The sequence below is a fragment of the Sminthopsis crassicaudata genome, chromosome 3, assembly GCF_048593235.1.
Source record: "Sminthopsis crassicaudata isolate SCR6 chromosome 3, ASM4859323v1, whole genome shotgun sequence".
Classification (NCBI taxonomy): Eukaryota; Metazoa; Chordata; class Mammalia; order Dasyuromorphia; family Dasyuridae; genus Sminthopsis; species Sminthopsis crassicaudata.
The window spans coordinates 223,036,694-223,051,346 of NC_133619.1; the positions used below are offsets into that span (position 1 = coordinate 223,036,694).

Here is a 14,653-nt window from a genome sequence, read left to right on the forward strand (position 1 = left end):
GGAGATAGGGTTTCTATGGCAATCAAAGAAGTGTTTAAATCACCTAATTAAAAAAAACTGTCTTTTCTACATCTAGTTTAGAAGCATAGTGGGGTTAGAGAAATATGAAAATCTAACTTTTTAAAATCAGATTTAGAGTTATATCAATAATATTGGATACTTTTTTTTTTTGCTCCTAAAGTAATGTCCTTTTACTATTTTGATAAATGAAAGCATATTTAAGGAATTATCTGAAACTAAACTAGGTTTTTCTTGTCTGGATGGTTACGTTATAATTCTTTTGGGGCAGCTAGGTAGGATAGTGGATAAAGTGCTGGGACTTGGGAGTCAAGATCTGAATTCAAATCTTTCCTCAGATACTCATTAATGGACAGGTGATTCTAGACTAATCACATAACTTCTCATCTTCAGTTTCCCCATGTGTAAATAAATAAAAATAAAGTGAAAAATCTTACCTTCCAGGACTGTTATAAGGATCAAATGAGATTATATATGGAAAGCACTTTGTCAGCTTTAAAGTTCCATATATAAATGTTAACTATTACTATTATTTTTGTCATGTGAGGTTATATCCTATACTTTCTCACTCTTCCCATTCTGTCACTTCATTTACAATGATTCTTATAGTATGACAGTCTTTATTATATATGTAGTGAATCTAAAAAAAGGAGTGAATTATAATATTTTAGAGGACTTACAGATTAAAAAAAACTGAACTAATTTTCTTATTTGTCTTAACTCTTTTGATCTTCGAGCTTAATTTTAATTTTTTAAGAGCTCAAACTCCTAAAGGTCTGGGTGTCTGACTGGTAAGAATAGGCTTGTTGAGATAAAACAACCATCTTGAAACAAACAATGAAAAGGAACCTCTTTCTAAGGAAAAAAAAAAGCTATACTTGTCATAAACAGTGGTTGATGCTATTTGCAGCTAATGATACATAGCTGTAGTTGCTTTAAAGTATGTAGTTGTGATGATACATAAATGTCTTACTCAAGCAAGACTTTAGAAGGCAATTTGTAATTTTTTTTTGGTGATAATCATTTCAAAAGAACGTCTGATTTAACTTCAATGGCTCGGCAGTTTTGAAAAGAAATGTAGGTTGTTAATACCCTAGCAGGAATGTGTACATATATGCAGGAAGAATAAGAAACCACACCCACAAAGTTTTCTAATATCAAAATATAGCAATTTATTCAAGACACTGAATATGATCTGTTGATTCTCTCCTTGAAACAAATGAGTTACGACACACGAGGTGATTTTTAAGTGTGTGGTGAGTAGGGGGTGGCGGGGGAACAAAACGGGTCAATGTTGACTTAACTGAACTTGGGAAATGCTGACGGAGAACCGAGTCTGGCTGCAAGTCTGACACAGACAATAAAAACTGCACAAGCCAGAATTCAAAAACTTCAGTGAGTGGCTGAAAACATTTCTGCATTTGACAAGAAACACAATTTTTTAAAAAGGCAAAACAAAGATTTTTTTTTTTAAAGGAAAAAATAACAACAAAAAGCAGACCCTTACGTTGGACAAAGTGCACGTCACTTGGCTCTGAAATGATCTATTTTTTCTTTAAAAAAAGACAAAAGTAAAGTCCTACAATGTAGCATGGGGTTAGTGCGTGTTCAACCCTGTCCCATTAGGCCCTTTTTGTCCCCCCATGGGACCAACCCTATGCTTCCTAGGTGAAAGATGCAGTACTCTTTCTCACACTGAGCTCAGGCACAGGCCCTCCAACATAGCTGTTCATCTTTTCAAACTCAGTTGAAGACAGTCAGTGAAGGAGATTCATTTAATCTGCTCACAGAATTAGGGCATTTGGTCACTAAGTCATTAAGTACTTCTGTTTCTCACAATTTTTAAGAATTGTAAACAAAGTAAATTGATAAAAATAAAACAAACTCTCCTTTGAAAAGTATAAAGATGAATCCACCATCTCATTGGCAGTAGGGCAGACATCTTGAGTAAGTAGTTACTCGATGGATGAGCAAAATGATTTTTTTTTTTTTTTTCTGATGGGGTTGATGGATTTGTGTGGGATCATCCACTCTCTATTACCTGATTCTTTGTGAACCAGTGGCATGCTTTGGAAAAACAGATACCTAGGTCAAAGGATTTCATCTGTGGCCTGAAGAAATTTTTTTCCTTCTGCAAAACTAACATAGCTTCCTGAGCACAGTGCTCTAATTCAATCTGATCATGCACACGGGGTTCAAATTTACCAAGAAGCAAAATGAAAATACTTCTGCAAGACCCTGGCTGCTCACATTAATATTTAGATTGTCTAACAGGTTCTTCAGATTCCTTGCCTCCATTTTTTTTTTTTTTTTGGTGGTAAGCATTAAAAATGGGGCCACTGCCTTCTGATAACATTCACTTGGATATTTAGAGGTGGTTAAATCTGTACAGTGATTTATTTTGGGGGAAGGGTGAGTGTGGGTCTTATAGAGAGAGGACTAAAGATGGCACTAACCACTCTGTTCCACAAATCTACCTAGACGGCAAGGTAGTTGTCATGTTATTTTAAAATCAATTAATTGGGCCCACTGTCTTCCAAAAAGGGAATGGTGAAACCTCTAGCTTGGCTTTGTTTTAAGTGCCTGGGGAACAAATAGATGAAAAAAAAAAAATACTCTGATCATAAGCAGAGCACTTCATTGGTCCTCTAGAGGACAGATCTTGGATAATTCAAATACCCAAGTGGTATCTTGTTAATCATCCTGGAACAATTAATAAAAACAAAACAAAACAAAAAAACCATGCAACAGTTTTGGTAACTGCTTCAATTCTATTCCAAAATACTGTTGGAAGCTCTTCTCATTTCATGGAGACAGGCTTCCCTCTCCACAGAGAACAATTCATTTTTTCAAGAAACCCCTGATCATCCCTGGAACATGCAACCAGCTGGAATCTGTCTGTTATCAGCAGCCCACGGGGGCCCCAATTACCAGACCAACCCACTGATCCCATCCTAGGCTTGCAGTAAAATGCATGATTTTTTTTTTTTTTTTTAAAAGAGCCTCTCTTCTCTCCTCTCACAAGTATTTTCCCCTATTGCTAATCTTAAAAATAGGCCAGTGTAGGGTTTTGAAAAAATAGTGCAAAAGATCACCTGATCACGATAATATGGAGCTCCGCTAGGAACACAAAGAAATTACTATCTTAAAAACAATCGTAAAAAGATTTATTATTCAAACAAACATTCTCCCCATTTTCTCATCAGGGAAAGTAATTATAAAGAGCGGCAGAAATTATTAATAATATCCTACCTACATATTTCATCCTCAGGAAGGAAAAATCTTCCTCACATTTATTTTGGTTATTCTCTAAAGTCTGATCTTGGAGCCTTTTAAAGTCTACTCTGTGATGACTAGCCAATGGTAATCTCTAGAATGGTGATGATACCAAATAGCTGTGTCTGTTACTGCAAAAAAAGGGAAAAAAAAAAAAAAGAAAAAAAAAAGGAATGAATAATAGTTGAAATCATGCCTTGGGGGTAGGTTTTAATGGCACCTTCCACACCTTATGAGTTTGGAAATTTCTGTTGAGTCCTAGTGCCCATAGTCTGTCACTTACTGTTAGCTACTAAAGTGAATCTAAAGCTTGAAAAAATGAAATACTGTACTTAGAACCAAGAGTTGGAATTTTTTTTTTAAACACGCTGCAAACAAGCTGATGTGTTAATAAAATAACTCACACAGTAAGTGGGGAGAGAAGGTTGATATCCGGTCAACCACATTTTTCCTATAGCATTTCATGAGGCAAAGAGGAAAAGGGATACTGCATCTTTAAGTACTTCAAACTCTGTGTCTTTTACATGAATCACACAAATCTGCCTATTTCTGGTGGCAATTTTAGGTTTTTAAAATCGTTTAACATAAAAAATATTTTTTCCAAAAATACTCCAGGTTCTTTCTCTAATAAGTCATCTTTCTCCTGTAAAAAGCTCCCCTAGCCCTCTACTCTCACATAAAGCACTTAATACACAATTTATTGAAAAGTGCCCCTTAGATGCTAAGGTCTAAAGCGTGGAGGACTAAAAGAAAGAGAGAAGGAGTTAATGAAAAGATGAAGGTGGGCATGATAAGAGAGGAGGAAAAGGAATAAGAGGAAGAAGAGGAAAGCTGTCTTTCAAAAATTTTGTTATGTCCATCAGGCTGTATCTATTGTGGGCTTACTAAACAAATAAAAAGAAAACAAAACAAAAAAAGGGGGGGGGAGAAAAATTAAAGAAGAGGAACAAAACTGAACAGGGGAGGAGGGGAAATCCCAGTTCCAATCTAAGCCTGTAAGTGTCCAGGCTACAATATTCCAGCGGATAGAAAAACCATTGAACAAAAAGAATTCTAGAAAATAGAAAGTGTTGAGATTACAAAGTCGCGCATTTCATCAGTACAAACTGGTCTCTGAACGTCCTTTGGGAAAGCAACTGTAGTGTCCAAATTGGAAGGAAAAAAAAACACCACAAGGAGGAGGAATTTTTTTCCCTTTTGGTTTATCACAGCATTTTGCTTTTTTTGTTTTGTTTTTGTTGGTTTTTTTTTTTTTTTTTTTGGCACAGCTTTCATGGTTTTGTTTTTTTTTTCCCAGCCATCAGAATGAGTTCTCAGATGCAAACCCAACAGTTGCAGTGTCTAGCTGGTGGCTTCATGCTTCCAAGGCTGAATGTTCCAGGTGGAAACCATCCTTTCCCCTGTGATATGACTGTGTTTGTGTGTATATGTGTGTGTGTGTGTGTGTGTGTGTGTGTGTGTGTGTATTTGTTTTTTACTCCTTGATGAAGATTACAGAAAAATACTAGACTCCTTGTGGCCAGGGAGAATTGTTGTCATTGTACACTCTAACTTAAGTCAAGTTTGTACAGTTTTGAGCTGTTAGAATTGTTTTTGAAGAGTGCTGCTACCCCACACATTCACTGCTGGTCCATTTAAAAATTTTTCTATAGGCTTTTGCCTTTACTTCCGCAGATCTAGAACACAAACCTGGAAGGAAAGAGAAAGATGTCATTATTGTGAGAGGCTATGAATACATTCTGTGATCTACAAATTCAGTCTACTATCTCACAGATGACTCTTACTTGATTTACTAAGAATTGAGGCTAAACACTTCAAAAAAGCATTTCTTAGGTACCTAGCATATACCTGGTCCTGGGAATACAAAAGAAAAAAAAAAAAAAAAAGAGATGAAACTATTCCTGCTCTTGAGAAGCTCATATTCTAGTAAAGAGCAGGGAAAAGAGTGAATACATACATGTATATCAATAATGCAAGGTAATTTGAAAGAAGGGCAGAGTACTGACAAGTAGAGGATCACAGGAGGATCACAGGAGGCTTAACACAGGGGTGACAGCTGAGCTGAACCCAAAATGAGAATAATGGCAAAGCCACATTATAGAAGGCTTAACTTAAATGACAGGCTCTGAATTTTCTATTTTCTGAAAATAATGGGGAATTTCTAAAATTTTGTGAATAGAGGAGTGGCAAAGTTAGCATAGAGTGAATGAATATCATCTCAAAGAAAGTGTGGCTAATAATGACCTTTAAATCTGGTGATAGGGTATATTTCTAGAAAGCATGTCCCCAAGATTTCATTTTTGGCTTTGTAGTGCCAAATATATAGCAGGTATTTAGTTGTATTTAATTGGTATTTAGAGTGGTGCCTAGTCCATAATAGGTGCTTAATAAATAATTTGTTGCATGGTACTTAGTTACATAGTAGATGTTTAATAATTGTTGAATGGTACCTAGTACACAATAGGTACTTAATAAAGTGCTGAATGGTATCTAGTTACATAGAGTTTAATAATTGTTGAATGGTGTCTGGTACACAGCAGGTATTTGATAAATGTCTGTTCAAATGTACCTGGGTACATAGTAGATATTTACTAACTGTTGAAAGGTGCATAGTACACAACAGGTACTTAATAAATCTTTGTTGAATGATACCTGGTTACATAGTAGGTGTTTAATAATTGTATTAAATAGAGTGTTTAATAATTTTGTTGAGTGGTGGCTAGTATACAGCAGGTGCTTAATAAATGTCCCTTGAATGGTACCTGATTACATAGTAGGTGCTTAATAACTATATTAAATGTTAGGTGTTTAATTACTTTATTAAATGGTGCCTAGTCTACAAATAGGTATTTAATAACTTTGTTGAATGGTGCCTAGTACACAGTAGGTGTTTAATAAATATTTGACAAATGACTTGACTTCTAGGGATGACACTTACGAGCAGTATGGGAGTGAGAAAATCACATAACTGGGGCGCAGTTCTCTTATCCAAAAAAAAAAAAAATGGGTGATTTGGACTAGATTATTGTCTTCTGAGAGGAAGAGGAGAAAAGTGAGAGAGCTCTGGTAGACTGGCGAAAGATTTGTATTGCAGGGTCTTCCTTTGAATATCAGCTCTCTAATTTACTATTTGTGTGGCTCCAGGCGAGTTCCAGACCCTAGTCTCTTCTTTTACTCTCTGGGTAATCTCACCAGTTTCCATGTGTTTAATCTCTCTGCAAATGACTCCCAGATCACAGTGTCTAGCACCTGTTACTGTTCAGAATATCACTTAGCCATGTGAAGTTGGACAGAACATTGAACCTCCATTTCCTCATTATAAAATGGAAATAATAAAGCACTATTAGGACTGCTTTGAGGACCCAATGAGAGCCTTTGTAAAGCAGTCTGAAAAATCTTAAAGTGCTAAATAGACACAAAGTATTGTTATGCTCCACATACAACTCCTCTCTCTGATTGGAATGTAATCTCTTAAGACTAGAGACGATTTCGTCTTTGTCTTTGACAAGCACATACATCACTGGCATATTATAAATGTTGTTTCTGAGTTGTGGTTATCATCAGGTAGCCAGCATGCCATCTCATGCCATTACCGTGGCAGAGTGATACTTGGGATCTAACCCTAGCTCTGTGATTAATTTACCACTTGTGTAATTCTGGTTAGTTGTTTAACTTTTCTGAGCCTCAGTTTCCTAATTTATGAAAATGAGGGAATTAGATTTGATGGTCTTTTAAGGCCTGCTTGGCTGGTTTGAGAGCCTTCTAAGTGATGAAAATCTGAAATCTGTTTAAGGAAAAACATGTAGTTCATCCCCAGAAACAGAGGTATAAGAATCTGGAAAACTTTACTTTCCTCCAGTATAAAGACTGAGAATTTAGGATTCCCTATATGCCTTGATGAGACATTAGAAGACATTGCTAGAAGATCTTTCATTGCATTATTCTCAAATCTCTGTGATTCTGTCACCAAGTTCTGCTCATAAGAAAACCCACAAAATAAAGAAGATGCTTACAGAGCCGTCAGATGCACTTGCTCCTACTTTATCTCCCCTAGCGTTCCAGCATACCTCGAAGATTCCTCCAGTGCCTCTGTAGCTATGTACTAGAGTTCCACTCTGCAAAAGGAAATCAATTTCCACTTAAAAAAGCAATTTAACACTTAAAAATGTCATTTTGATGTGTATTATCAAATAATTATGATGGAAGTTTAAAGCTAAAACGTGAATCTTCTTTCTGTATACAGACAAACCTGTTAACCAATACCACCACAGCCACAATGAAATCATGCTTATGACACTATTAAGTTTATAAATATAAACCTGGAAAACAGAGGAAATACTCTTTGAGCCAAGGAAATTCTCATTGGATAAATATTTAGTGTTTAATTAATAAGCAGCAGAAAAATGAAATTGTAACATAGAAAAAATGTCAGAAAACCTTGGCTTTTCTACTATATAGACAACAAAAAAAGGTAAATACGTGACTGTTTTACTTAACTGGAATAAGATTTCATTTCCCATTCTTGTTATGATGAAGTATTAACTACTTTTTCCCTTTATACCTGAAATAAATGCATTTATTTTGGGGGGGAGATCCAATATGGTTTAAAAGTTTTAATATTTTTTTCTTTCTTTTCTGCTATTGTACAAATTATTTCTTTCAGAAAGATGATTTAGAATTTCTTTTTTATTAAAAAATGGAACCTTAACACAAGAGGATAATTTATAAATGGAAAGGTAAATTTTTCATTGAGTGTTTCAAAAACAAAGTGTTTCAACTTTTTTTGTACTATATATATATATATATATATATATATATTTGTCAGAAGGTTATTCTTTTTTTTTTCTTTTTTTATTTAGAATTTTCTTTCCACAGTATATATGCATGAGCAATTTTTTTAATAACATTATCCCTTGTATTCATTTTTTCCAAATTATCCCTCCCATCCCTCCACTCCCTCCCCCCGATGACAGGCAATCCCATACATTTTACATATGTTACAATATAACCTAGATACAATATATGTGTGTAAATACCATTTTCTTGTTGCACAATAAGCATTAGATTCCGAAGGTACATGTAACCTGGGCAGACAGATATTAGTGCTAACAATTTACATTCACTTCCCAGTGTTCCTTCTCTGGGTGTAGTTATTTCTGTCCATCATTGATCAATTGGAAGTAAGTTGGATCTTCTATGTTGAAGATATCCACTTCCATCAGAATACCTCTTCATACAGCATTGAAGTTTGTACAATATATTTTAAGACATATTCTGTGCCTTTTTTTGCTTCATTGACTGATAAACACATCTTTCACATACATAAAAGAGAGTGATTCATTATTGAATTTCTTAATGGCAAATTTTTAACCCCAGGTTATGATTTCTCTGCCTCTTAGCATGCTTCTAAATTTCTTATTGGTTAGTGTTCTTCCATACCCAGGTGCTTAAGCTTATGGATAGACTCTTCAAGGATTTACAGTTTAATGGAGAGATATGACAAGCACAGGAATAAACAGAATATGGCACAATACATGATCTCTAAATGAATAAAGTATATGCAAACATCACAAAGAGAGGGATATAAGAGTTCACTAGGAGAATGCACTCATTTTCGTGGGAAGAAAGGCTTCCTTAAAGAGATGGCATTTGGACTGGGTTTAGAGGGATGATGTGCTTTTCCCACAATGTCTATTTGTTTTTAATCACAGATGAAGACAAACAGAATTAAGTAGTATTCCAGAGCAGAAAAGTTAGGTTTAAGGATTATCTTCTGTTTAGAATTATCCATGACCCTAGGTAGAATGAGGAATTACTGCAAGACAAAATCTTGTACTAAGTCTCTTGTATATTTGTTTTCCTTCACAGAATTTTAAAATCTGTAAATCTTACCAAAGAATTGTGGCACAGCTTTGGGAAGATAACCTAATAGTAAAATATTTACCATACTTCATTAGGTAACATTTTCATTCAGGAAATATAGTTTGCATAAAATAATTGGATAAAGTTTCTTTTATCCTTTTGGTCATTTCACATTTTAAATTATTTGTTTGGGTCAAAACAGTTCCAAAAACACTCAAGTGTTCAACCATGTACCATCTGTCATCTTGAACATATAAGGAAAATTGACAATTATTTCCATCCCTAAAAAAGCTGTTTTGTATGTTTTGTGGGTCTAACAATTAAGATTTAAATTTTATTTTTGGATAGATTTCCATAGTAAAAGTCATACAATTACCTGAGTATTCCAGATGTGGACACATTTGTCAAAAGAACCACTAGCCAAGTACTTTCCATCGGGGCTAAATGCTACACTGTAGACAGGTTCTTGATGCTTGGTCAGTGTATGGATGCAAACTCCCCGTTCAACATCCCACAGTCTGACAGTAGAATCAAATGATGCACTAGGGAAATATTAAAGAAAAAAATAATTTAATGTTTTTCTCCCTATCTTTAGTTTATTAAACCAGGTAACAAATTTTATTTGGTAATTATCTTGTTTTTCTATGCTTTCAAGTTGAAATCCTGAAAAATTAGAGAATTTTTTCCTCAACTCCCTATCTAAAAACTGAGTTACTTTGATTTATTTTAAAAAATAATAGATGAGACAGCTAGTTGGTGCAGTGGATAGAGGACCAGCCCTGAAGTCAGGAGGATTTGAATTCAAATTTGACTTCAGACACTTAACACTTCCTAGCTGTGTGACCCTGGGCAAGTCACAACCCCAACTGCCTCAGCAAAAAAAATAAATAAATAAATAGATAAAACTTGGATATTTTTTGTAAGTTATCAAAAAATATTCAATCTTCATAATCACTTGTCTATTTAAATAGGTGGCATAAAGAATATTTCTAAACTAAGTCCAATTTTTAAATACTTTTACACTATTTAAAATGTAAAACAATATTATTCTAATCAGATCACTTATTTGAGAAAATGGCTAGCTGAGTTGACAAAATATTTTTAAAAGATTTGGAAAGGATTCTACAATTCTATTTTTGAAAGCTTTGAAAGCTTAGAAATCAAAGTTACCACCAATACCAAAAGAGTAACATTTTTAAAATAAATAAAATAGCTTCAATTTTTTTACATTATCATAATTATCCCTACTATTCCACCTTCCAGAGAGCCATCCCACATAATAAATATCATTTTTCCCCCCCTGAGGCTGGGGTTAAGTGACTTGCCCAGGGTCACACAGCTAGGAAGTGTTAAGTGTCTGAGACCAGATTTGAACTCGGGTCCTCCTGAATTCAGGGCTGGTGCTCTATCCACTGCGCCACCTAGCTGCCACCTAGCTGCCCCCTATAAATATCATTTTTTAAAGAAAAGCAAAAAGAGGCAAAAATGTCCAGCAAACTGATCAATAAATTGAAGAGGTCCAAAAACATGTACATTGTGTTAACACTTCTCACCTCCAAGAAGGTGTGAGTTTGGAATATTTTCATTTCTCATCAAAGAACGCCATTTTGTATAAAATAAGCTGTGACCAAGAATTCAGTCTATCAGGGCACCATTAAATGAGATTTCTACAGGTTGTTTGACTTGAGAAGCAGCATGCTATATAATGAATGCCATGTTTGGCATTGAGGAGAGCCCATCACCTATTAGCTACATGATGATGGGCAAATCACTTACATTTTCAGAATCCTAGTATCCACTTCTACAAAATAGGGATAAATAAATCCGTAGTCTCAGAGTCAGAAGTAGGAAATTTGAACAATGAGGAACAATTTAATCAAAAGAGGTTATACCTCTTTTGAAGGGATGACAATTCTGAGAGTAGCTCATACACAGGAGTGAGAGAGGCTGAAGAAATAGAATTTAGGGAACTAAGAAGGGGCAGATCAGAGGATGGAGTGAACTTTGAAGGGATCTGAGGGGACAGAAAAAGGGAGAGTGCAAAGGAGTACCCCAATTTCTCTATTTTGGCCCGGAGTGCCAGGAGTTAAGTAGAGCAGCTGGCTTTGCAAAGACTGCCAAGATGTGATGTCTTTAGGAGGAAGTTAGGTTTAATGAAAACAAGAATATGGAAAGAATATGAGAAAAAATTATCTAAGAAGATGAGTTTTGGGAATAGTAGAGTTTGGGAGGAGAACAATAATAATAATAACAATGAAAATGATAAGTAACATTTATATATTACTTAATGATGCCTAGAACTCAAAATTCTTATGGCTTGGTTCATATGAGCATACAAACACCTACAGTAGCTACAGTAGTACCTACATACAGTACATACAGAAGATGGTAAATGCTTTAAGAGACACAGAATACTAAAGACAATTAGGGAGAGAGATTTGTTTTGAAAGGTGTGATAGCAAAGGTTTCCTGATGGAAGTTATATTTGAGTTGGGCTTTGAAAGAGGAACAGGATCTTGATACACTGTATCCTAGAAAGAAGGTATAATATGAAAAAAGGAAAGGAGGTAGAAAAGTAAGGAATTATCCAGAGAATAGCAAACAATTAAGGTTGGCTAGGGTGCAAGGCTGTGTACAAGAGAATAAAGTAAAACGAAACATTATATTAGAGTCATTTTGTATAGGGCTTGCAGGGCTGGGGGCATGAAGTATGGTTTTAATTTGGGAGACAAAATAATCAATGAAAGTTTTGAACAGGAGAAAGATAGGACCTGGAATGTACTTGAGGAAGGGTAGAGAAACTTAAGATATGGGCACCAGGCAGAGGGCTACTAGAAAACTTCAGGAAAAAAAGAAAAGTGGGGTGGGTGGAGTTTTGACAAGGGGGGTACCCATGGGCAAGCAAAGGAGGGGACAAATGAGTGACTCATGCAACAGGCAAACTGGGCTTATGAGGGGTGAGAAAGAAGATATTATGAGGTTTCAGGTCACAGGGAAAATGATGGAGTCTTCAGTAGAAATAAGGAAATCGGGGGTAAAAATCTCTTTTAGTAAATATGTTGATTTGAATAAGGTGAAAATTCTTTTTAAAATATCAGTGGGACAGTCAAATGGAGCTGTTCAGTAGAATACTGAAAATGTAGGTTGGCATTGATTAGAAAAATGGTTAAATTGTGATGTACGGACAGAAGGAATATTACTGCAGGAAATAATAAAAATAGAGAAACATGGGAAGATAGGAAATTACTGATGCAGAATGAAGTAGAATAAGGAAAACAACACACACCCATACACACACTAATGACTACAATGTAAAAGGAAAGAACCACCAAAAAAATCAAAACTTAATATTGTGAAATTATAATGATCAATTTTGACTGCAAAGAAGAGTTATGATAAATGTTATATATATGATAAAAGTTATGATATAAAAATCTCTTCTAGATTCTTTGTAGATAGGTGTAAATATGTTATAATTTTTAATATTTTGGTTCAATTTGATAAACTTATTATTCCTTCCTTTCTTTTTCTCATATGATACCTTCTTTCTAAGATATAATACATCAAGATCCTATTTTTTTTTTCACTGCCCAGTTCAAATACAACCTTTGCTATCACAACCTTTCAAAAGAGCTCTATGTCCCCAATTGGTTTTTTTTTTTTAATATTGTGTTTCTCTTAAAGCATTTATCATCTTCTTTTAAAGTCCTTTTTAAAATTTTAAAATAAAATCACTCTTGATAACTCCCTGGGAGGCAGAATGAGAGAGAGTTCCTTTGGAAAATATAGATGTTGTAAAAACGAAATATATAATCAAATTTATTTTTAAAATGAAAAAAAAAATGTGAGTTTGGATCTCAGGAGAGAGGCTAGGGCTGGAAACAGAGATATGGGAATCATCTACATCAATGTGATATTGGTAGTCACTGGAATTAATGACATCACCAAGGGGCAAAATGCACATGGATAAGAGATGAGGACCAATGACAGAAATTTTAGGTAAAGCTTACCTTCCAGCAGTAAGAAAAGAAAGAATCACTGATATTTTTCCTTGTCCCTCCTTCCCTCAACCCCCTACCTCTGCTAGCACCATAACAGTTTAGAAAGATGTTAAAGCTAGTTAACAATATCTTGTTTTTCTATTTTTGTCTCCAGCACAGCTTAACCATGGTATACTGCACATAGTTAATGAATAAATTAGTTAATAAATGGATCAAAACAGTAAAAAGTCAGAGAGATAAGCAAAAAAACCAAGATACTATAAAGTCACAGAAGGCTAGGGAAGACAAGTAGTCAATCGTCTTGACTTAATGTAGATGGCAACTTTCAAAACAAGGATATTTCATTAACTAGAAAAGTTTATTCCTTGACCACATTGGAAGAACTTTTTTTTTATTTTTTCAATTGTGCCTGATTCTTTGTGACCCCATTTGGGATTTTCTTGAGAAAGATACAGCAATTGTTTGTCACTGCCTTCTCCAGATCCTTCATTCATTCATTCAGTCATATATATATATATATATATATATATATATATATATATATATATATATATATATGAGAGAGAAACTGAAGCAAATGGGGTTAAATGACTTGCTCAAGGTTGCACAGCTAATAAATGTCTGAGACCAGATTTGAACACAGGGAGATGAGTTGTCCTGACTCCAGGCTTGGCTCGCTTGGTGCTCTCTCTCTCTCTCTCTCTCTTTCTGTCTCTCTCTCTCTCTCTCTCTTTCTCTCTCTCTCTTTTTCTCTCTGTGCCATCTAGATAGTATACTGACTCTTAATACAAATACACAGATGAAAATCTTCAGGACAAACCTTGCTCCACTTTGGGAAGCTACTTAAAACCATTCAAATCTGCTATGATGTGTTATTTTGGTTTTGAGATGCCTTCCAACCAAGCAGAACTTGCTCTATTGCCACTGTATTTTCATCATTAAAACCAAGTCACATTTTCTTTTTTTAATAGTATTTTATTTTTCCAAATACATGTAAAGATAGTTGTCAATATTTATCTTTGCAAAACCTTGTGTTCCAAATTTTTTTTTTCTCTCTCTCTCCTCCACCCTTCCCAAGAAAGCAAGTGATCCAATATAGGTTAAACATGGATTTGTTACATTTTCTAATGATTTAAAAGGTTTTTTTTCTTCCTATGTCTTTAGCAGCTTTAAGTAATTTTATGAGAAGTCGATCAAATCAGGTATTCATTAAATTCGAAATTTCTAAATTCTAAAAACTACTATACATAATTCTAAAAGTTAATCCTTCAAAGTGTTTCCATATTTACTGTTTTTGCAATAGTTTTAAAAGAATTGATTTGTCCAGATAGGGCTAAAATTTAGATTGTTAAGTTCCTTGAAGGAAAAGATTATCTTTCTTTTTTGAATTTGTATCCCCAGCCCTTACTAAAGTGTCTGGCACCTAATAAATGCTTATTGACCATCTGTTGGCAAATGGACAGATTTCAGAACAAACTGGAACAAAAGCCACCTAC

At 34.7% G+C, this 14,653-nt stretch overlaps 1 protein-coding gene across 12 annotated transcripts in view; it reads right to left on the bottom strand.

Moving 5' to 3' along the window:
* Window positions 1-1,305: 1,305 nt before the first annotated feature.
* TBL1X (transducin beta like 1 X-linked) overlaps window positions 1,306-14,653 on the bottom strand; it is a 354,204-nt gene continuing 340,856 nt past the window's right edge. For all 12 annotated transcript variants that reach the window (XM_074300052.1, XM_074300041.1, XM_074300045.1 and 9 more), the window contains 3 exons: window positions 9,533-9,698; window positions 7,308-7,409; window positions 1,306-4,983 (listed from right to left, as the gene is read on the bottom strand). In XM_074300052.1, the coding sequence (XP_074156153.1) occupies window positions 4,957-4,983; window positions 7,308-7,409; window positions 9,533-9,698 (295 nt within the window). In that variant the 3' untranslated portion in view covers window positions 1,306-4,956. The remainder of the gene's footprint in view (window positions 4,984-7,307; window positions 7,410-9,532; window positions 9,699-14,653) is intronic.